A 23,348-nucleotide genomic window follows, 5' to 3' on the forward strand; every position below is an offset into this window, starting at 1 on the left:
ACTGTGCACACATGCCCCTGTGTGCAGGGGTAAGTCAACATAACCATGCTTGAGGAGCAAGTTCTCTTACTGCTCTAATTTTCATCTCCCTCAATTCACATCTTGCCTATCCACTCTCCTCTACATGATGACACTCCAAGTAACGAAACAGTGTGGTGGTTTAGACCTGTCCATGGGGAGCAAGAGAACAGAGACTGAAACGTGTCCTCTCTGTTTCTAGAATTTTCCTCTTGGAAGTGTTTCCTTTATCAAGGTCTGGACTTTCAAAAGGGCTCTGGGTCTTTAGTGGGCTGGGCCCAGCACACAGAGGGGAAGCTCTTCCGAGACAAAACAGATGTTGGCATGGGGTCTAGGTGGTCATCCCGGCTGCAGACACGGTGGGGAGGCAGGGGCACCCAGGACCTCACCTGGTATGTGTTGTCGAAGCTGTCATACATGAACCGCGTGATCAGAGACGTCTTCCCGACTGCAAAACAAGAAGAAGAGAGGGGTTCAGCTGGAGCAGGTATGCTAGACTCCTCTAAACACATACCATGTGAAGCAAATGGATAAGGAACCAAAAAAGCCTAGAAGAAAGGAGGAAATGTCCCACATGGGTGTCCCATGGTGAGGTGGCCAAGGCTCTACCAGGTGGGCTGTAGGGGAGTTCCTGCCAGCACCAAGCAGGAAGCCTCCCCTGCCTGCAGAAGTCTCACCGCCCACACCCAGGTCTTCTTTGACCCCCAGAAGCCATATATGAAGAATCAGAGCAAGCTGGTGCAAGACAAGATGCCCTGCTCACTTGGGCCCACGTCCACCTGGAAATATATCCTTGCCATTGGCCACAAGCTGGGATGGAGGCATGCTCTTTTCCCCCATTCACTCAGCCTGGGGACTGGTAAGGAGGATGGCTTTCCAAGGAATCGGAGGGGCAGCGGAAGTAAATGGACTACCCCCCTAGTGGCTCAAGGGCAGGACTGGTTTTTGTAGTGTGTGCCTGAGGGTCTAGCTCCTCACAGGATGTTTAACATCCTTGGACCCTGCCAGGTAAATTCTGGCAGGATCCCTAGTCATGTGTCAATCCAAGACCCCCCTCCCATATTTACAGAAGCCCTCTGAGGGGCAGTAACACCCCCCAAACAAGAACCACTGGCACGGCTGAGAGAAATCAAGTAAGGCTCTTGGGAATTCCACAAATGCTGCTAATTTCCCAAACTGCAGGGCTGGGCTTCTGACCTAACCCTGTGCAGGTTCCCTGGGGCCTGGCAGTGGCAGAAATACCTATGGCTGCATTTCTCATTATCTGGGAGGGGAGGAAGGGTGACAAAGGAACAGCTGTTGGGTCAGACCCAACACAGACTACTTCTCTACACTGTCCCATCACGTCTCTGCCATGGGCCTGGGAGACTTGGAGGGGGGACTAGCCCACCTGAGCTTGGCTCAGAGCCCCTCCTGCTCTGGGCTGCTAGAGATAGATGACCCTGGCAGGGAAAGCAAGAAAATCAGCTCCTGAAGGTTCTCTATTCTGCCTCTCCCTGATTCTTTGGTGGGATGTCCTTGGGCTGGGACTGGTGGGGGGCTGCTCACTGCCTGGATGGAGCAGGGCAACCCAACTCGGCTCCTCCGGGAAGGGTCCTTTGCCAGTTTTGAAGCCTTAGTACTACACCATGTAAGAGACAAGCAACCATCTTCCAACAGCCAACATTTCTAAAGGAAAGGCATCGTCTTCTAGCCAGAAGGCATGTCTGACAGACTGGGGCAGATTTAGATGGCCCCATCTTTGACCCAGAAGTGATTAGCTGGATTCAAATCCTAGCTGGGGTGCTATTTAGCTGTGTCATTTTGAAGTGGCCATGGCTCCTATGGACCTCAGTTCCTCATTTTAAAGTGGGTACAATAACATCAAAGACTTCAAAGAGCAGTGTTAAGAATTAAATAAAACAGAGGAGTGCTGGGCACATAAGAAATGCTTAAAAGTGGAAGAAGGCAGCAGGCAATGGAGGTATTGAGATAATTTCCAGAATATCAGATTTAAAAAAACCACTATCACAGCCACTGGCTTGACCTTGCCCATCATACGTCTCTTCATTTGGCTGTTTCTGATTTGCATCCTTTATATAATCAAACTATAGTCATAAGTAGAACACTTTCCGGAGTTCTCTGAGTTGCTCTAATAAATTATGGAACCTGAGGAGGCTCTGCGGCCAGCTGGTCAGTGTGGTGTCCTTGGGAAGCCCCCTTGTGGATGGCATCTGGAGCGAGGGGCAGTCTCCCAGGGCCATGCCCTTGAACCGGGATCTGAGGCCAGCTCTAGTTGGTAGTGCCAGCTCATATCCCAGCTGGCATCACAAGAGCCACATTTCTATCCCAAATATCTCTGGTGTGAGCAGTAACAGACCCATGATGTCTTCTAATCTAACTTGGAACCTGAAAGGTATGAATCTGGTTAGGTGCTTCCTAGTTGCTTTAAATTTCCCCTTACCTTTCACATGAAGGTGAGAAATGGAGGTTTCCCGCACAGAAAGGCCTGGCTGGAGAGGGCTCAGGGGACCACAGAGTAAAACCCAGAGCCAGCAAGAGGCAGACAAAAATCAAAGAGAACACAGCACCCACCTTTTCTAAGAGACAGTGGAAAGTTACAACCTCCTCAGGAAGAGAAGGGTCGCAGGGCGTACTAGTAATTTCCCCAGGTGGTGACACACCACATCTCGCATCTCGGGGGAAAGGGGTGAGCATCAGGGAGCAGGACGGGGAGAAGGAAGGATGACACCAGCTCTCTTCCTGCACTGGGTTTTCCCTGGGGCAGCCATGCAGGCAGGGAGGAGAGCATGCAATGGCAGAAGGTCACTAGAAGAGCGGGAGGTTCCATGGCGTGGCTGGGAACTTAGAAATCCCTGCTAGGGCTCTAAAGGCCAAGTTACCCATCTCGAGACAGCAGCCACAGGCGGTGGGGGAGCTGGCTGGCTGGGTGACTGCCAGGTGGCAAAAGAATGCCCCGAGACAATAAGCTGTTCCCTGGGGTTGTGCAGGAGGAAATTTCAGGTGTGGAGTCCTGCCAGAGCTTCCTGGCGTTCCCCCGATAACCATGACGGGCAGCCCCTCCCGTATTTGGAGTGTGCTCCAGGCGCGCGTCTGGCACAGATTTACCTGACGGCAGTGAGCAAAGGATGCGAGACCCCTCCCCCCCGCTGGAAGCTTGCAGGAATTCTGTGCCTGCAGCAACCCCACACCAAGTCCTTAACACGGTTTAGGCCTCAACTCCGAAGCAGGTGCTCACATCAACCTCATTTTCACACGTGGGGAAATGAGTTGACAACTACTTGCCCAGAGCCAGACTGAGTGAGGCCAGGCTGGGGCAGGATACAAGCTCCTCTCCCTGACCTGCCTCAGCATCTTGGGGGTCACACTGGGTCTTGGGATTTTTCCAGGTCACTGCTACCACCACCATGGATGTCACAGGATTCTGGAAATGGCCCCACCAAGCCAAGGCTCCTTTTCCCTAGGACCAGATAGAGGTGGGGGCTTTGCCCCCCTGGGGTCTTGCCTGACCCAATCTGGAAGGTCAGAAACTGGGAAGTGAGAGGCACGAGGTGGGCTCAGCATATGAGGGTAAGTGAGCTTGAACACCTGGGAACCAGCACTCGGCCTCAGGCCTGGACTGAATGACAGGTTCATTACTGATTTGTTGCCAAAGGGAATAATTTCCTTCTGTTCCTCCAGGTCCATCTTCCTCATTTCTCAGAGCAGAAGCTCACCCTCTTCACTGCCTCAGAGCTCGCCCCACACCACCCGTACTCTGCCCACAGCTGCCTGGATAATGTGGCTCAGACCCTCCACCCCTGCCCTGGGTGGAAGTTTCGGGACCCTGCAAACGGAGAGCTTGCACCACCCACCTCCTCAGCAGCCTAGTCTCTCACTCTCCCGGTGAAGGGTGGCAGGACAGCCGCAGCCGTCACCTGACTGGGCACTACCACTGCGCCAAAGGCGGGGGAGGCCTGCAAGGGGCAGCCACATTGTGCCTCCGACCAGCTCCTGCCACCTCTGGGAGCTGGCCTCCCCTCGCAGCTCTGTTCTCAAGGTCACACTGTCCCACATGCCTCCCAACAGCAGCTCACGGACACCACTGCAGCAACGCAGAGCTGATTCTGAGGACAAAGATTCAGCTCCACTGGCAGGATTATATTCAATAACCAGGCATATCGTTACTGAGCTCTTCTCTCTGCTCATGGCTCAGCAGTATCTTCTGGTAGTTTAGTCCCACATGATTAAGCAGGGAGATGCATTTTTCCTCTTTCAACCAAATGAGGGTGAGAAAATTCATTACTGAGCATTTGCCAGGAGTCTTTACAAAGGAGACCGACTCTCTAACTAGGCTTCTACTCAGTGCCAGACAAGAAATGTGCTGCCTAACTTAGGTTCCCTCAGTGAACCCCGATCATGGTCCAGTGGGTTAGATACTGCCGCAAGGTCACAGAGCTGGTAAGCTCTGGAGCAAGATCTGTCGCCACCGTCCACACCCCAAGCACGACGTTGTGCTGGTTTATGAAAAGGCCTGACTGGCAGCAAAGCAGGAGATTGCTAAAAACGGGCCCAGGTGGCTGGGCAGTCAGGAAGGCCACAAGGTGGAGGCAGGGCAGTTGCCGAGCTGTAGGAGGGTGAGGGAGAATGGGTGTACCAGGCAGAGAGAACAGTGTGAGGCAAGGCAGAGAGGCAGAGACACAAAACTGATGTGACAAGGGAGGCAATAGATCAAGGGGAGCAGAAATGTGTCTAGGAGCCATGGGGGACACACTGTGAGGTCTTCACATCTGAGTTTTATCTCAGGGATAATGGAGCCCCACCCTGTGTGAGGAGAGGCACAAGTGACAAATACTGTTCAAGGAAGCTCCTTGTGGCCAGTGGGTTGATTTAAACCAAAATCTATCTCTGGGCCCAGCTGTGGAGGGAAGGAAGGAAGGGAAGGCGGAGAGCGGCAAGGCCCGCAGGGCAGGGAACACACCAAAAGGATGGATTCTCTCCCAAGGGCCGCGGCAGCTTCTGAGAGGTCTCAAGTAGAGAGGCGGTGGGAACAGGGGTTGCCGTTCCTAGCTTCCATGACGGCTCACCAAATATTCCCCAGCCCCATGCTCTTTGTACAAGGTGCCACCGACACTCTGTCTAGGGGTGAACTTGGGTGGGCCTGTGAGTATGGCAGAAATGGCACTGTGACTCTCCAGGCTGGTTTAGGAAAGGTGGCACAGCCTCTGTCTGGAATGCTTCTGCTCTCTCATGCTCTGGAAGCTGTCCCTTCAACACAGCCACCATGCTGTGAGGAAGTCCAAGGCAGCCTACCTGAGGGACGACCACACAGAGACGTCGACCTGGCAAGAAATGGAGGCCCCCCCACCAGCAGCAGATCTGTGGGTGAGGGAGCCATCCAATGACACCAGCCCACAGCCTCAGAGCCATCAGCTGATGGCCAGTGAAACAGAAACACACCTTCCCTGCCAGGAGCTGCCCAAACGATACAAATTCCTGAGTAAAGTAAATTCCATATTGTCTTATGGTACTAAGTTTTGGGGTGTTTATATAAAACAGCATTATGTAATCAGAGCAAAAGAGCTGTGCTTCAGGAAGAAAACTTAACAGCACTTTGGGTAGAATGGCTTACAGGGGCCAGACTGGGGAGAGCAGTCCAGCAAAAGACAGCAGATCTCAGTGAAAGCAGAGACAGCTGTGCTAGGGAGAACAGAGCTAGGGACAGCAGGACCTAGTGACAGGTCAGATGCACAGGAGAGCCTGGGACACCTCTCTGTCACCTGGCTTTGTGACCAGCAGACAATGGAGCCATTCTTTAAGCCTAAGTAAAATGGATGAGGAGCAAACACCGAGTAAGTCAAGTCACCTGGATTCAGGTCACCCATTAAAGTTTTTTTTTTTTTTTAATTGTCAGGCCAAAGCACAAATGACAGCATTAATCCAGAAAGAAAACCATTAACAAATGATTAGTAATAATTTTTCAGTCTCATGAGCTGAGACTCTAAACTTATTATTCATGATTGTCATTATCATAAAATAGTTCTTTTCTCACCCGAGTGTGTACTGTGGATCCAGAGGTTTTGCAAACGTGTCCAGATGAGCTCAGTCCCACATGCCCTGAAATTCCACCAGTGCAATGTAGACTGAATGCTGGCCTTTCACAATCAGCTACCAGCACACACCTGGACCTCACTCCACCAGCCTCCCATAGGCGCCAGTCCCCATATCAGTGGCAGGTCCCAGATAAGTAGACCTTCGTACATTTGGGTGGCTTCTAAGTAGCTGCAGAGGCCTCTCTACCCACTCAACACACACACACACTGGGGGCTTACTCTGCCAGGTCCATGGGTGGCACAGAATTCCCAGCGAGAAAGCAGGTGCACCTCTGCTCTCTCCCGTGCCCTGCTCCAGTGGGGGAACTGTTCAGGTGCAGATTCCTAATGGGCCAAGCAACTTTGGAGGGATGGTTGAGAGCCGACCAGAAGACAAGGCCACTCAGTTGGAGAACTGCAGTCATCGCCTGAAAGAGGTGGCCATTTGAGCTGGGTATTAATTGGTGGGGACAGGGCATCAGGTGGAACAGGGTCCTCAGGGGAGGGGCTGGATGGAGCTGGGGATGTGAGGCTGAGGTATCCTTTTCATACAGCTGTCACCCACACTTCTCCATGGAGACCATGTGAAGCCAAAACCTCCCAGGACCTTGGGGTCAGTAGCAATGAGGGCCCCCGGGCTTGGTTTGTGCCCCGGTCATAGGCTGATAGTTGAGTGGATCTTGAGCCCCCAGACTTTTGCTCTAACACTGTCTCCCTGCATGAAGGACCCCTGTTATCTCCACCTGTTATCTCCATGGCAGGTGTGGATGTGGTGGAGAGATTGCTGTGAGGACCAGAAATGGGGCAGAACATGAGGGAGAGCACAAGAAATTAGCTGGAGACTTCATGGAAGGTCTGGCAAGACCTGGCAGAGCAGGAACTGACCACAGGTTAGCCCTTTCACTGAGCCAGAAGCTTGGCCCATAATCTGTCCTAGGCCACAAACTCACATTTACCACCCACATCAGCTACGGGATGCTGCTGGATGGTGGGGTTCCGCCTGGCATTCTGTGGGACCACAGAGCTAGGCCGAGTAGGAGGCAGGAAAGACCTGGAAGAGCCCCCTGCCATTTCTAGGCCACCCTGAAAGGCTGCCCACTTCTTTGATACCTGTGTTTTTAGCAGAGCAGTCCGCACGCCAGGGAAAGGGTCTCTGCATCCTTGGCCCACAGCCAGGCCCAGGTTAGAGAATGTCTGTAGCTGTCAGAAGGCGGCCCTCGGGACTGAAAAGGCAAATCTACTTCCCCACAGCTGAGGCCAATAACCCGTTCCTAGGTTAGACCCAGGTGACTCAGGTATTTCATCAGCTCAGTTTCCAGAACACAAGCTGTATGCGTGCTGGGGACGGCCTGTCTGCTGAAGGGCTCAGTCCTTGCCCTGCAGCTAGGAAGGAGCCCGGGCCATCCTGGGCCAGTATCTCTGTTCTGCAGGGGCCTGGAGAGAGGACTCCATTGTTCCCCTGCACCCCCATGCCCACAAAGTACCCCCATTTGGCCTGCCCATGGGTGCACAACGCCTGCGTCCTACAGTGATGAGAGGAACCAGTGAGAGCCAAGCTACATCTGTCTAACCCTCATTTCCTTTTGTGCTGTTTTCACAAAACAGAAAAGTCGACTCTAACCTCCCTGCAAGGTTGATAAGACTGGAGGGCTAGGGGCCAGGCTCCCCATGCCATATCCACCCTGCCACCCCACATTCAGAAAGGCAGCTCTAGACCAGGGTTTTGCTGGCTCCTACCTGAGCCCTAAGGGGCCAGCTGGCTCACTGTAGGCTAAATGAGGAAATGTGAAAAATCCCATTTCAAACCGTCCCCCCAAAGACTCAGACAGTAATTAAGAAATATGCAAAGCTCTTCATTGGACACTTTAATTAAGTGTGTTAATTCCCTCTGACAGAGGACGCTCAGCCACCTGGGCCTCACTGAGGGACCCAGGGAAGACAGAACAGAGGAGGGAGAAAGGAGTGGGAGGAGGGGTCGGCAGGACAATGATTGGGGCTGGCTTGGCTGAGTTCTTCTCTCCTCTTCCAGTTGGGAACATGACTTGTTCCTGCCCCTCTCTCTTTCCCAGTGTCCTCCATCCATCCCTGTCTCCCATGTGCAAGCGCAGGGATCCTAGGAGAGCCTACTCTGCATCAGGGGCATGGGGTGCCATCCCCTCCCTTGGCCCCCTACCAACATACATCTCAGCTCTGCCATTCACTAGGCTAAGAGGTCATTATTCCAGGGAGATTGTGCTAGATGGTCTTACAGGTCTGCTTCTGCTCTGGGGCTGGTGACAAATGCTTACCAAGCCTGAAATACAGCCTAATGAAAGCACCAACATGAGCTCCTCTCCTGTTAGGCCAGAGTCTCTCTGACCTTGGTTTTTGCCAACCTTCAAACATTTCATCCCATCCCCACTGCCGCCCCAATTGGCCTGGAGCCCTGAAAGCCCAAAAAGGGGCTGTTCTCTAGCTGTCTCGTCTGGAGAGAGTGCTGGGGCACTGGAGCCAGGGAGGGGGCACTGGCACAAAGGGAGAGGCTGTGCTATCTGCATGTGACTGCTGCGTGTGAGAAGTGCCTATGCTTATTGGATAGCCTGGCTTAACCCCTTCTCCCTGACTTTTTTCCTCCAAAAGGGTTATTGGTTATTTTTGAAAATATATCTGCTTAAAATAGTATCAGGATATAGTAGTTACCTATCAGTAACAATACTGAATAGCCTCCCAATCTTTTTGAATACCCCTCTTACATCTAAGAAGGTCCAAAGCCATCCTCCCCAGTAAAGGGCCTTTCTTGGAGCTGTATTATAGGCACCTGACTTGGCTCTCCTATGGGACCCTCACATGAGACCCCACTAGAAATGGCCAACATAAATCTCTGGGAGTGGGGGAGACTCCCTCCTGGTTCTGCATATAGAGGCAGCCCTGATGTGAGTTTCAGCATCAGCTTATACCAGTACCCAGCACAGGTACAGTGCCTCCTCCTGGATCAGTCCTGGTGTGACTCAGGCTGCTGCTCTAGGCCTGGTCCTTTGACCCTCCCAGTGACTCTGAACTTCCCAATCACTGCTCACATTCATTGTCTGCTCTGCTCAAATCAACTGGATAGTAAAAGCAGATATCTCTTGCTTGCAACTGAGAATTCTGAGAGGGATATAAGGCAAAAGACAAGTAAGCTAAAAAGAGAAGGCTAGAGCAAAGAGTTTGCTTACAAAAGTACGTATTATAACATCTTAACAGCTCCAGAAGTCAGACTAAGAAATTATCTGAGCTCCCTGGCAGGCAAAGGAACGAAAGAAAGAAAGAAAGAAAGAAAGAAAGAAAGAAAGAAAGAAAGAAGAGGGAAGGAGGGAAGGAGTGGGAGGGAGGGAGGAAGGAAAGAAAGAAAATCTCAAAAACCAAAAAAATAAAAACAAACAAAAATCATGACCAACGGTAACATTCATGATATTCATGAGATTAACCAAACTAGTTGTTAATACTAAGCTTTTTATACAAGCTGGACAACAGAAAGTTATTAAAAAGAGTCTGAAGGGCAGAAATCATGTGGCCCGTTGAATTACATGCTAATATAATCAACAGGATGAACATCACTGATGAAAAGCAAGGGTGCTACCAGCCCCAACAACACCACCTGCCCAAATCACTGTTCACAGTCATGAGTCCAAACCAGTGTTTCCTATGAGTAAATGATTAAATGAAAACCAAAGGCCCAGGACTTTGGCTTGTGGTCAAGATGGAATAAAAGGGACCAGATTTATCATCTCACTTGAAACAATAAGAAAACGGACAATATATATGAAACAATGATTTCCAAGACCCTGCAATGAAGAATAGTAAAACCTGAAAAACACAGAACAAATGACATGAGCCCCACAACTGCCCTCAAATTGTTGTTCTGAGGACATTTCAGGCCATGGCACAGGAAGGATGGAGCCAGGTGGACTCCTTGAGTTGAGGAGATCATGCTCAGAAGTCCAGAGAAAACAAGGCAGCTAGAGTTCATAGGACAGAATGCTGGAGAGGAGGGAGATGCATAGAGAGAAAGAGAATTCCAGGACATCCTCAGTCTTCAGCTAAGGATGGATCAGCAAATGCGTATAAGGAAACCACTCAAGGCTGGGGAAAGAACCACTCAAATGAATTAAAGGAAATTGTCTGGCATCCACGCAGGCCTGGGGGTAGTACCTGTTTCTACCAGCTAGAATGCAAAGCCTCATCATTTACAGGACACTGGGCTGTGCCTCAGAAGTAGGCAATAACTAGCCCCACTCTGGTGAGCACCCCTCTAGTCCCAGCTAACAAATCTTAAGAATATTTATAGGAATGCAAAAACTATCCAATACACACCAGGGCAAAACCCACAATATCTGAAACCTAATTAAAAATTACTAGGCATGCAAAGAACCAATAAAATAGATCTCCAATGAGGAAGAAAAAAACAATCAAACCAGGCCCAAACTGATGCAGATGTTAGAATCAGCAGACAAAGACATTTAAAAATTGCTATAACTCTATTTCATATGTTCAAAAAGTTAAGTAAAGATGTAGAAGACATTTATTGACACAAATCAAACATCTATAGGTATGAGATTTAAAAATACACCAGCTAGGATTAACAAGAGATTACTCCCAGATTAAGTGCAGAAGAACGGATCAATGAATTTGAAGACATGGTGATATCTAAAATGAAACAAAGACAAAAAAGAATAGAAATAAGGGGTTGGAACCCCAGTGAGCTGTGGAATGATGTCAGGTGGACAAATATATACGTAATTAAAGTCCACAAGGACTGGTTGTAGGGGAACAGTGACAGAGAAAAATATTTGAAGAAATAATTACTGAAAATATTTGAAATTTGAGGAAAACTATAAACACATAGATCCAAAAATTTCAATGAGTTCCAGGCAAAGGAAACACGAAAGAAACCATACCAATGCACATAACAATCCATTTGCCAGAACCAGTGATAAGGAGAAAATCATAAACGTAGTAAGAGAAAAAAGATACATTATGTACATAGAAACAAAGATGAGAAGACAGCAATTTCTCCTCAGAAACAATGCAAGCAGGAAGACAATGGAGCAATATCCGTAAAGTACTGAAAAAGAAAAATTTATCAACCTAAAACACCATAACTCTCAGATATATATTATCTAACATCGGTCAAAACCAAAGATAAAATAAAAATTTTTTCAAACATTCAAACACTGACAGATTTCATCACCCGCAGACCCTCACAATGAGGAACATTAAAAGAATTCCTCTAGGAGAAAGTGAAATGACACCAGATGGAAATGTGGATCTACACTAAAGAATGATGAACATGAGGAATTGTTAATATGTGGTTATATATTTCTTTCATATTATTTAAAAAGTCTTTGGAGGCACCTGGTTGGCTCAGTTGGTGGAGCATGTGACTCTTGATCTTGGGGTTGTGCACTGGGTGTAGAGATTACTTAAAAATAAAATATTTTAAAAAAATAAAAATCTTTAAGAGATCATTGACTTTGTAAACAAAAATAACAATATGTTGGATCACAGACCTAAGAAAACATGGAAGAAAAAAATTTATGTTTCCTTCTCAAAAACCACACAAGCAAGAAGAAAATGAAATGACATTTTTCAAGTACTGAAAGAAAAGTATTGTCAACACAGAATTCTATACCCAGCAAAAATCTTTTAAAAATGAAGGTGACAAAAAGGAATCAAATGCCAAAACAATTTCTGCTAGGAGACCTGTAACACAAGAAAGTAAGTTCTCTGGGCAGAAGAACAGGACACCTGCACAATCATGCTTACATCACACATATTACATGCACTTAAAGTCTGGTGGATCTGGATTTGAGTCCTGGCTCTGCCACTTCTTTGCTATGTGAACTTAGGTTAGTTACTATCCTCTCTGGGGCTCAGCTTCCTCATATGTACACTGTAGGTAGAAATGCCTATCCTCACCTCTCATATTATGAATTCTACGAGAGCAGTGAAAAGTTAACATTCTGAGTGAAACACACATGGAAGTCTTTGCACTATTCTTGTACCTTTTCTAAAGGCCTAAAATTATTTCAAGATAAAAAGTTAAAGGAAGAAAGAAATATGGTGATTTTTTTTTTTTTTTTAAACAACATGCATACGTGCACACATCCATGACTCTCAGATTCCTGGCCCATTCAGGAAATGGCTTGTTCTGATTTATTAAACATTCTGGTAAACATGAAGTTTTCCTAAGAAACCAGAATATAACTGGACTTGGCATCAACTTAGTCTTTTACAGAAAACCAGGAGCTTTTCTAACCATGGGCCAGGGGACTGAGCAAGCCTGGACAGATCAGCTCAGTGGGCAGAGCCTGTGTGAAACCACCACTTGTTTTTGCATGCATGTGCGTGGAGATGCATGCAAATACACACACACACACACACACACACACACACACACACACACACACACAGAGCCATGCTCAATCCAGCAGGCACCAGAAGCCTTAGTGTGCATCGGAACTCCCTGATCCTCCTGGTGTCTTAGCTGTGAAACTGAGACAGCATCTGTGGGATCTTCTTGACAACCACTTGAGACCTGACCACACAGCTTTTGTGGACTATAGAGATCGTCCCAACCACAACTAGTGCACATACTGTCTGTACCTTCTCTGCCTCACTGAGTCATCTCAGAGACTCCTGTCAGCTTCAAAAAAGGTGCAGTCTCCCCTCCAGGTCCCAACAGCAGCACCAGCACCTGCTAGCTTTGAGTACTAGCCACCCTCCACTCCCTGCTCAGATCAGGAGCCCCCACCCACAGCACACAGTTACCCTCTGCCATGGCTTCCCTGGAGAGCCAGCCCAGGGTGGGCAGAATGACCCGAGGCTCAGTCCAACTCCAATCAGACCCTACCCAGGCTAGTCGTGTCCGCATGCCTGAGTAGCTGCACTCATGCTGTGAAAAACTGATTCATAGTGAGGATATGTATGTCTGTTTGAGAGAAAGAGGGAGCACAAGCTAAATTCCCACCACCAGACGATTTTTTGACAAGGCCGGTGTTAAAGCAATCTGGTCGTTTATTGAACTGATAGGAACTCTTGGCCCATCCACAGCACGGAGTCTGGCAAAGCTTTATTTGTGCTCATGTTTATCCCTTCTTCCCGAAGCAAACTGCTGGTGTCATTGACAGTAAAAGCCTCACTAACAGAGAGAGAAGAGTAGGGTAGTGAGAATGAGCAGGCAGTGCTGAGAGGCATGGCTTATGCTTCCAAGGCTGTCAGCTGAGGTCCAGTCAGAGCAGCCCTGAGACGGTGGACCCACACCTACCCATCCATGGGAGCACTGCTATGGTCTGGTCAAGAGAGCAAGCTCACTCAGGAGGTGAGAGTGGTGTCTAGATTGCAGGCTAATGTGGGCAGGGCACCTTCCCAGATGCCCAGGCCCGTCAGAGGACCCTGGGCTGACATCCATGGGTGTCCATGAGCACAGAGAACTATTCTTGGCATTCTTCCTTGCCCCAGCTTCTCCTCCTCTCCTGTGTACACCCTCACACAGCCTCACACAGAGGCTCACCTTGATGCTTTGATAAGGAGGCAACAGGCAGAATCCCAGCCCCTGCACCTCTAGAGCCAGCTGGAAAGGGAAGAATGGATATACAGAACTCACCCTTCAGTCAACAGAAAGAAGCTCTCATGAGGGACTCAAGGTCACCTGCTCAGGGTTCACTCCTGGTGAAGTCGAGAGATCGGCATCATTGTTACTGAGGTAGAGAAGGTGCTCTAGATCTCCAGGGCCCTGGGCCTGGGACTGGACACAGGGTCATCCAGTAGGGAGAGAAGAACACTATGTCTCCAGCCCCTGTGAACCAGGGACAACTGCTGACCGGGCCCTGGGGTGACCTGAGGCCCAGGCAGAGAGAGGGAGCGGAGTTAATCCTGAGGTGTGCCCTCTGGACTTGGATGTCTGGGTCCCAGGACAAGGAGATGGTAGCCAGGCTCATCCAGTTCCTATCCCACAAGCTCTGGTTCCCTAATAAGCCCTCTAAAAAGCTGCACCAGAAGTGCTGTGAGCCATCAAGGACTCTAGAGTTAATCTTGCCCAAGTCCCTCATTGAGCTGAGATGTGAGGTTAGAAAAGAGGGGCCACTTGCTCAGAATCACATAGCACCAGGGCCATGGTCAGACATTTTCTCTCCTGGTTTACAGCCAGATCTCTTCTGGTTCACAGCCAGATCTCTTCTTCAAAGGTTTCTCTGAGCCTGTAAGGCTTATGGAAGCGTGCTCAGGACAAGGAGATCCTGCCTCCTGAAGTCCCAGTGGAAACATGCAACACAAAAAGTGCCAAGGAGCAGCAGGGAGTAAACTGCATGAAGATGCAAAAGCCTGGTCCCAGAAGGCTTACAGATCAGAGTGGCTGCAAAATACCACGTCAGGACAAGAAGGTAGGTAGAGAAAGTCTGACCCAGCCCTGACATGTGACATGATCCAGCATGTGGTGGGGAAAATGGAGGTTCAGGGAGCAGGAGGGTTTGTTCAAGGCCACATGAAGAAAGCAACAGCAGAGCAAGAACCACAGCCCCAGTCCCAGGGGCCTCCCTCACTCCCTTTGGGTGGCCTGAGCCAGCGGCTTAACCTGGAGCTGGTCCTGGCCCCACCCTGGATGCTCCAAATCCTTGTCTGCAAAACTAGGGCATCTCTAAGGTGTCTCCTTCCTGGAAAAACGTCACCCCATCGTATTAGTTATTGGTTATCATGTAATACCACAACCTTAGTGGATTAAAACAACAACTGCTGATTATCTCACGGTTTTTGTGGCCACAAGTCTGGACACGGCTTATGTGGGTCCTCTATTCAGGGTCTTTTTTTTTTTTTTAATTTTATTTATTTATTTGACAGAGAGAAATCACAAGTACACTGAGAGGCAGACAGAGAGAGAGAGAAGGAAGCAGGCTCCCTGCTGAGCAGAGAGCCTGATGCGGGACTCGATCCCAGGACCCTGAGATCACGACCTGAGCCAAAGGCAGCGGCTTAACCCACTGAGCCACCCAGGCGCCCCTCTACTCAGGGTCTTAACAAGGCTGCAATCATGGTATCAGCGTGGTAGCAGCACTTTTTTCTGGCACCTGGCGTCCAAGCTCTTCTAAGCTCTTGTGACTGCTGACAGAATTCAGTTCCTTGTGGCTGGAGGGCTTAGGCCCCCTTTTGTTGGGGCTGCCAGCCAGAGGCTACCCTTAACTGCTAGAGGCCCACTCACTGTTCCACGCCACAAAACCCCTTCCAGGCCCTCTCACACAAGACAGTTTGCTTCTTCAAGGCCAGCAAGAGGACTCTTCTACAGGAACAACCATGGGAGGGAGGGACATCCACCAGTTCTACCATACCATACTGGGTAGAAGCAAGACTCAGTTTCCACGTGCACTCGAGGGGAGGGGCTATGCCAGATCACGACTCACTCGGGGTCACCTGAGGTGGCATGTGACACACTATCTCACATTCACATGTTCCTAAGGGGTACCATCTCTACCCTTCGCTCAGCCTCTGCTTCCTCTCCCACAGTGGTGACAGGCTGGTCGTCTACAACAGAACCTCACGGGCCTCCCTGCCTCAGGACAGAAGCTACCAGCCCCGGAGAGAGGCTTGGGGTGGGGGTGGAGGGGAGGAAGGCTGGACCCCTGATGTGTCTACTGCACTGGGCATTTGCACCCTGCTCTGCCCGGTTCTCACACACCACATCCAGCCCTCCCAAGCCAAGGTGGACAGACATGCTGACACCGTCCAAACTAGAACCCTGGTTTAGAGTAGCCCTTCTGTGGCACGATGGAGGCAGGAGGGAGCTGGGTTCTGGCCCCGCCTGGGGAATTCTGCCCTCTTCTGATGTAGGTGGGCGAAAACCAAGTTGGGTGGTTGGCCTGGCACTTCTTCAGGCCTGCATTTCAGACTCTGATCTGGGCAGCAGCCTGCGGCACACTGGCTGGCTGTGGGGAAGGAAAGGAGGGACCTAATGAATCAGAATCAGAGAACTTCTGGTTCCGGGTGCTACAGGTAGGATCTGTTAATATTCTAAAAATTCAGCTAATTTGGGAGGAGGGGGGCCTTTTTTCCTTCCTAAAAAGAAGCCCTTCTCAGAGGTGCTCTACGCAGGGAAGAGCAGAACTAAACAAAGACCTCCTGCTCCCAACACTTGACCCTGCTCACAGCCACCCAGTCTGGGAACTGCAGGGTCCCAGTGGGGCAGAGCCAACCCGCCTCAGAGAGGGAGAGACAAGGCTGACACTGCTCGTCAAAGCACAGCACTGGGGCATGACTGCTGAGCATCCTCTCTCATTGCCCCGGACAAGGTGAGAGCCCCCTCTCTCCATCCCTGCTCTGCAATGCTGGAGGTCAGCAGCCCTCCACAGGTGCAGTCCCCGCTGCTCACCTTGTCCTCGACCCAAACACAGGTCCCTGCACTCCTGTGCCAGTACACATCAGTGCCTCCGTGGGAACCTCCAGCCTTTCATTCTGTTTGGACAGCACCTGGGCTGGAAGGTGCCGTCACCTAGAGCAAACCACCCTGGTTCTCCCATTGTCTTGGTGCTGCTCCAGGAGCCCTGTGACCACACACCTAGGTCCGTCCGTGTCTGGGGGAGTGCCAGCACCCCCCGCCCCCGTCTCAATGCTTCCACGGCTCTCCCTTCTCCATTCTTTCCCCCTAGACCGCTCCCTTCACTGGATGCCGAAACAAACAAGAAACACTTGTTTGAAATGCTTCGCTTTACGCTCTTCAGTCTGCGCAGTGTTTACTCCTCGCTCATCAACAGGGTCAGAACAGAACATTCTCTCCGTGTCTCTCTGAATTAGCACACCATCCTCAGAGGGACCTGTCTCTCATGCAAAGGGCACAGTCAGAGCTCTCCAGTCTGAGCCCTTCAATCTGTGAAAAAGCTGTCCCCTCTCAGAGACACACTTCCTTCATCTATAAAATGGGTATGCAGCTCCACTCATCAGATCACAGTGTGATCAGATCAGATCACTGTGGGCTCTGCAGCTCACTACACAAAAATGACCCATCAGTGATTCTCAAAACCTCCACCCCTACTTCTTTCTTTCTCATTCATCTACGAAAGGAGGGACTGTGATCACTGTTTCATTAACAAAATTACCTATGACTTGAGTATTTACCATGAGCCATGCATGGATGTATTGATCTTCTTGCAACCCGTGCTGTCTGGTGAGGAAAATCAGCTCGGTGGTCCTATTCCGTCCCAGCCCCACCCAGAGAGTGAGGAGCAGAGCCGGGGCAGAAGTGCAGGGAACAGGAGCAGGGAGTATGTAGGTGATAAGGCTGGAGCAGGCGCTGGGGCTGGCCGGGTAGGGACACTGCATACACTCCACTTGGCGCTAGCCATTTCCCAGCCCTCCCTGCTTACCACCCACCCGCTGACTGCAGAAAGAGGTGTCCTGGAGTAGGAGTACCTGGGAGCTGTCCCCTTTTCTGTTATCTCAATAAAAGATCCTCTCTGTACAGTTAGGAATAACCGCATGCCAGCGGGAAGGGCAGGACAGCCCCGTCCCTGCTGCCTGGCAACCTGAGTCAAACACACCATCAGAGGGGATGAGCCACAGCACCCTGGGGGCACACCAGGGAGGAGGGCCAGGAAGGCCTCCCAGGAGAGGAGGTAGCAGGCTGGAGAGGACCCTGCACTGGGGCCTGGCCAGGGAAGTTCTGGGGGAGACAGTTAGCAGCGGCCGTGATTACATGCCTTCCTCTCTGCAGTCCCTCTCACCTTTCTAGCCAGCAGTGCTGTCTCCCAGCTGGGAGTGTTACTGGCTTGGCATCATACCCCATGCTGGCACTGGATTCCAGGACCCGAGTTAGAGCTCCATGGGCCTGAATGGTCACCCAGCCCAGTACCCTCTGAGGATATATCAAGAAAGCCAGAGAATGGCTGGGGCTTATCCAACTAGAGACTGTTGCTGGCTGACCCCCGAACGGGAACAAAGTCTCCAGGGCCCTGATATCTCCAGGCCTGGGGGAGAATGAGGCCAGGAGAGGGGTGACCCCAGACCAGGGGAAAGCCAGCCACTTGGTATGGTTGGTTCTTCCCTGCGTAGGAATTCTCCGCTAGAACAGGGATGGCATCTACCTCCATAGGGCAATGCAGGGCTGACCTGGGAAGGCCTCAGCCGCCCCACACTCTACACAACTAACTCCTTTCAAACCACCCCAAATGAGCAGTTCATTCTGTGTAAGAATGGAGGGTCTGATATGCAACCCAGCTCCAGCAGACTCCCACACCGAGATCCTACTTACTTCTTAGAGCAATCCCCTGTCCTCCTCCCTGCCCCAGTGTCTCTCTCCAGCCGAGGGGAATCAGAGGCCTCTTCCCACTCACCCCCATGCTGTGATCCACTGGCCAATCCTCAGCAAAGATCTTGGCATGTAATTCCCCAGGACACACTTATTGCAGACTTCACGTCTCTAAGGCCTCGGTGTTCTTCTGTCCTCTCTTCCCCACAACAGGGTCTGAACCTGCCTTTGAGGCATGAGGTCCAACAGATCACTATGTGTTTCTCAGAGTGACTTGGGTTCAACTTCAATGCTGCCACACTAGCAGTGAGTCTGAGGCCATGACCAGCACTCTCTGAGCCTCTGTCTCCTGATCTGCATATCAGGGAAAATTTCACATCTATCACAAGATACTAGGGAGAAAGTACCCTGTGTGGAGCCTAGGGAATAGCAAGTATTCCTAACTGCTACCGGGAGGAAGAACACAGAAACCCTGCAGAGTCAGATCCATTTACCAGGAAAGGCAGACTTGTTCTGGACCCCTTCCCATCCATCATCCTCTCTAAGCTGTTAGAATGAAGAATCCTTCTTTGGTGTAGATGTGACTGTGACACTTCCCAGCTGAGGACACTCCACCAGCTCCCCACTCCCCTCAGAATCAAGTCCCAGTTCAAGGCCAGCCTCTGTGACTTGCCCTCACCTCATCTACAGCCACGGAGGAACCTGGGTGAGCCGGTTAACCCAATACTGGAAGCCCCCTTCTCTGGGGAAATCCTAGTAAGCCATCATGCCCCTTCACCAATTGTCCACCCCGGCCCTGGAAGAAACCTGTGGTCTCTAGCACAGAATGCACACAACTCAAGTTTTCCTCTCTCCCTGGCTCACTACCCACAGCACCTGCCAGGGCATCAGACTGCCAGTCCTCCAGTGCATTTCCTGGAAGTAACCGTGGCTTTTAAGGCTCTCTTCTGCCCTTAGGTGCAGGGTATCATCTGTTTTCTCCTGTACCCTGGCCTGTCCCTTGGGCCTGCCCAGGACACGTGGTCATGTCACCTGGGCTCCCACTGGTCTTGTTACCAAGAGCCCAGGATAAATATGCTTTTTTACTAAAAATAAATCACTTCACTAAAACGATAAAGTATTCACAGCAGTGAACATTTACTTTTTAGAAAGATTCCACTTAATTTAGGCCAATAGTTATGGAAACCAATAGAAAATTGGAAGCTTCAAGCCCTAAGATACAGTAAGAAACTCCTCCTAGGAGTCCACAGACACTATGAATCTTTATCCTCTCCTTCCCTGTCCCATGAAGCAGAAACTCTGCCTGGTGCCTGTCTTTTTGGCTCTAACCAAAGCCGCTCATCTCAGGGGGTATCTGGTACTTCTCCCTGACAACCTCCCCCATCTTCTCTATTCTGTGCTGATAAATGGAAAAGGAGGACAGACAGACAATTGAGAAAATGCCCAGCACAGTTTTTCAAGCAGCCCACTCTGGATGTCTATGGATTTTGCTGTTCACCCTCCTTCGCTCACCTTGATCAATGGTTCTGCCCAACAATGTCTCTAAGTGATTTACACTGAGACCAAACAGCCTTGCACATTCAATGGTTCATTCATTCAGCAACAGTGGAAGACACAAAGGGTGGGGGGTGGAGAGACGCTGCTGCCTGGATGGACACAGAAATTACCACTCTCAGGTCTGCCCCATGTGAGTCTGCAAGGTCAGGGTAATAACACCTATAAGGGTATATATTCGTGGACTGACTTCAGGGATGTTATAAGTAACAAAAGGATGATAAGGTTATTTTGCTGTATTTTAATTTGGGGGCTAAAAATGATCAGGATAATCAGATCAGGCACAGGATGGTACTATTACATTTGCAGAACCAGAACACATGCCAACACTCTCATTTTTCTCTTCTGGTTAGTTCTCTTGTCTCTGACTCTCAGCATCGAGGGCACCATGCTTATCTTATACCCAATACAGGTTAATTCTCACCTTGGGGTCTCATCTGACTCTCTCTCATCTCATGCACACCTCTTTAAAGAAACATAGCCAACATTCTGGGTCCATACACAACACCCACGCTTCTCCCCTCATTCCAGCCACTGAGAGGGGAGGAAAAAAATTGGGAGGAGAGAAAACAAGACCAAAAAGCTAAAGCACAGAACCACCTGATGATTTACCCCAGATCTCCAAGTGAACTCTGGCAACCTCTGGTTTGGGCATGTCCCTTCCTTCCCATCTCGGAGGTCTTGCTGCCTTCTCATATTTCTTTAGAGAGGGTGGTGGGGATGGGGGGTACCCTGAGAAGTTCAGCTTTTGTGAGATGAACTGTATTGGGCACAACCAAGGCTCAATGCTCCAAACCCCAGTGAAAGATTCGTAAGTGTTGCTAGTGAAGATCTTTAGGCTTGAGAAAGCAGCAGGTGTCAGGAAGAAGAATCCGGTTTCAAAGCTACCTTGACTCCCCTCACTTTTAATGGACTATCAGTACCTATCATCTAGTGAGGATAATCTCATCATTTCTAAATGCAGATATTTAATGAGCATGAACCCTCTGCAGATGGGAAGAGGGGAAAGGAGCTAAGACCTGGTCCTCTTAGATGTTTAAGTTCACCTTTAAGGGGCTTAAAATTCAGTTAGAGGTTTTGTATCTGAAAGAAAGCTAATAAACATTTGAAAACCCAGAGTGACTGAGACAACAGAGAGGTCATGGGGCAGGATGTGATAGTTTTTTAAAAATGCTCAGAAAGAAACCAAAGCTATGCCACGGTGTGTGCCCAGGTGGGCTGGCCACAGCAGAGCAAGTGGGTCTGGGAGGTGGCGGGGAGCAGACTTCTGAGATGGGCCTCAGGTACAATGCCCAGGCCAGCAAAGGGCTCCCTGTGTGATTAGGAGTGGTGTGCGGTGGACGGTAACGGACAGGCTGACCCATGCCTTGGGTGGGGCAGAGGGAACCCTCTGGGCGGGAGGCAGGGGAGAGGAGGACTGACCACTCCTTAACCGCAGGACTGAGATGACTGTGGGGGAAAGCCCCCACTCAGCACTAACAAGCCAGACACCCTTGTCCTCCTGCTCCCCACCCCACCCCTTTTTTCTCCACAGCAGGGGGAAGACAGACCAAGCCCCCTGGAGAGGGTGGGCCCCTTGTTAGACCTACTCCCTGCACTCAGCCCACCGAAGGAGTAGCAGCTGGCTGCCTACAGAAGCATCTCCTCTGAAGCCTTGGAAGCCATCTCTGACACCTGCCCACAAAGGTGGGTGGGACGCCCTGCTAGGCTCTTCCATGGCAGCTGTTCTTCCTGTCAGAGCATGCCGAGACCTTTACTGTAATTACAGCCACAGATGTCTGCACTCCCCAGTGGACCATAAGTCCTGCGAGGCAGGGATATACTCAAAGACCTGACTAAATGAATAAATGGATGATGGAAGGAGCAAGGGAGAGAGGGAGGTAGGGAGAGAGAGAGGGATGAGTGAACAAATGACTGAGTGGCCAAAGGCAGCCATGTGCAGAATCACTGTGTTGCACAACTCTGGGGACGCCATTCACATTGTGCTCCCTGTGATGGCCCCTCCGGCAGCACAACTGTCAGGGACAGGACAAGGAGGATGCATGTCAGAGGGAGACGCAGTCATGTGGCCTCAGCCTGAAAAACCAGACCAAACTTGTCGTGGTCCCTCAATCTTCCTGCTTTGGCTGGAGGAGTCTCAGGGAAGGGAGGTCGGAAGGGGCCGGAACACCCACAGGTCTGTCCACATCCTTAGTCCCTAAGACACATTCACATGCACTGAGGGAAGCCTAACCCCCCACAGAACACCATCAGAACTTCAGAGGAAGACGTGTATCCCCCAGGCCTCCTCTCCGTCCTCATACACAGGCCCATCTGGTCTGGATGTTATCAAGGGTCACTGTGGGTATCAGAGTGCCTGCCCTACTACTGCCACCAGCACAAGAGCACGGCCAGCAGACCCGGGACAGCCATCTGAACACCAGCAGGACTGCACCGCCTGCCTACTGGAAGGAGTCCCCTCATTCTGGGTCCACAGCCCTCTCCACAATCCCACCCCTGCTAGTCTGACATTGCCAGCCAGCCAGCCTGTATTCCATGGTCTAGGAGACAGCAGTAATTCTGCTGCCAGGAGGGGGGCCTTCTCACAGGCTACAGGTGTTCTCTCTAGAGTGGTTCCTTAAGGGCTTCCCACTCAAACGAGGCCCTGGTATTTCTGAAGGCTTCATGCCCTCCTGGGATTATCTATTTCAGGGTGTCCTCTGTATCACTGGGCTTCAGCTCAGGGACACCTTTTTGGAGTCCAGCTATCTTTACCTACTAGCCTAGGGAGGTGCCACCACTATACCAGGCACAAGAAACATGAGAAGGCCACATCCCTCCAGGCCCTTCCCCTGGCTTCTATCCAGGGAAGTCAGCACTTATATCCAGACCCATGTGGCTCTAGAAGGTTCGGACAGGTTCAGCTGGCCCATGTGTCCGAGGTACAGAAGGTGACGGACCTTCAAGGTCACATAGGGAGGGAGAGCCAGGGTAGAGGGAGGGTCAGACTTCAGAAGCTCCCTGCAATACACAGGCTGCAGTGACACAAAGGACCAACACACACAGAACTTTAGTGCAGACAAAACAGAAGCAGTGTCTACAAAGGCAGTTCCCCAATCCCCCCCCCCCCCCAGGCTCAGGCATATGTCCCCCACCTAACTCAGGGGCCCCAAAAGACACATGGGCCAGCTGAGCTTGACCGAGCCTTCTAGAGTCACATGGGTCTGGATATAAGTGCTGACTTCCGTGAATAGAAGCCAGGGGAAGGTATACAACACACTATACACTCAAGTAGGAGGAGGCTTCTCAGGGCCCTAGGGCTCCCAGTCAGAAGGGACCAGGTCCAATAACCAATCACACTGATGGCAGATTGTTTGTCTCTAATGACTTGTGTTCCAAGGGCCCACAAACCCTGCCCCCAACCCAAATAGCCCAGCATTCCCACCAGGTCACAGCCACAAGTCTGGTCAGAGAGTGAC

At 50.6% G+C, this 23,348-nt stretch overlaps 1 protein-coding gene across 1 annotated transcript in view; it reads right to left on the reverse strand.

Moving 5' to 3' along the window:
- The window catches only part of RAB6B (RAB6B, member RAS oncogene family), a 58,475-nt gene that overhangs the window by 32,512 nt on the left and 2,615 nt on the right, over positions 1 to 23,348 (reverse strand). The window contains exon 2 of the mRNA XM_032333495.1: positions 408 to 466. Within this exon, the coding sequence (XP_032189386.1) occupies positions 408 to 466 (59 nt within the window). The remainder of the gene's footprint in view (positions 1 to 407; positions 467 to 23,348) is intronic.

Source organism: Mustela erminea, chromosome 1 (genome assembly GCF_009829155.1).
Source record: "Mustela erminea isolate mMusErm1 chromosome 1, mMusErm1.Pri, whole genome shotgun sequence".
Lineage (NCBI taxonomy): Eukaryota > Metazoa > Chordata > Mammalia > Carnivora > Mustelidae > Mustela > Mustela erminea.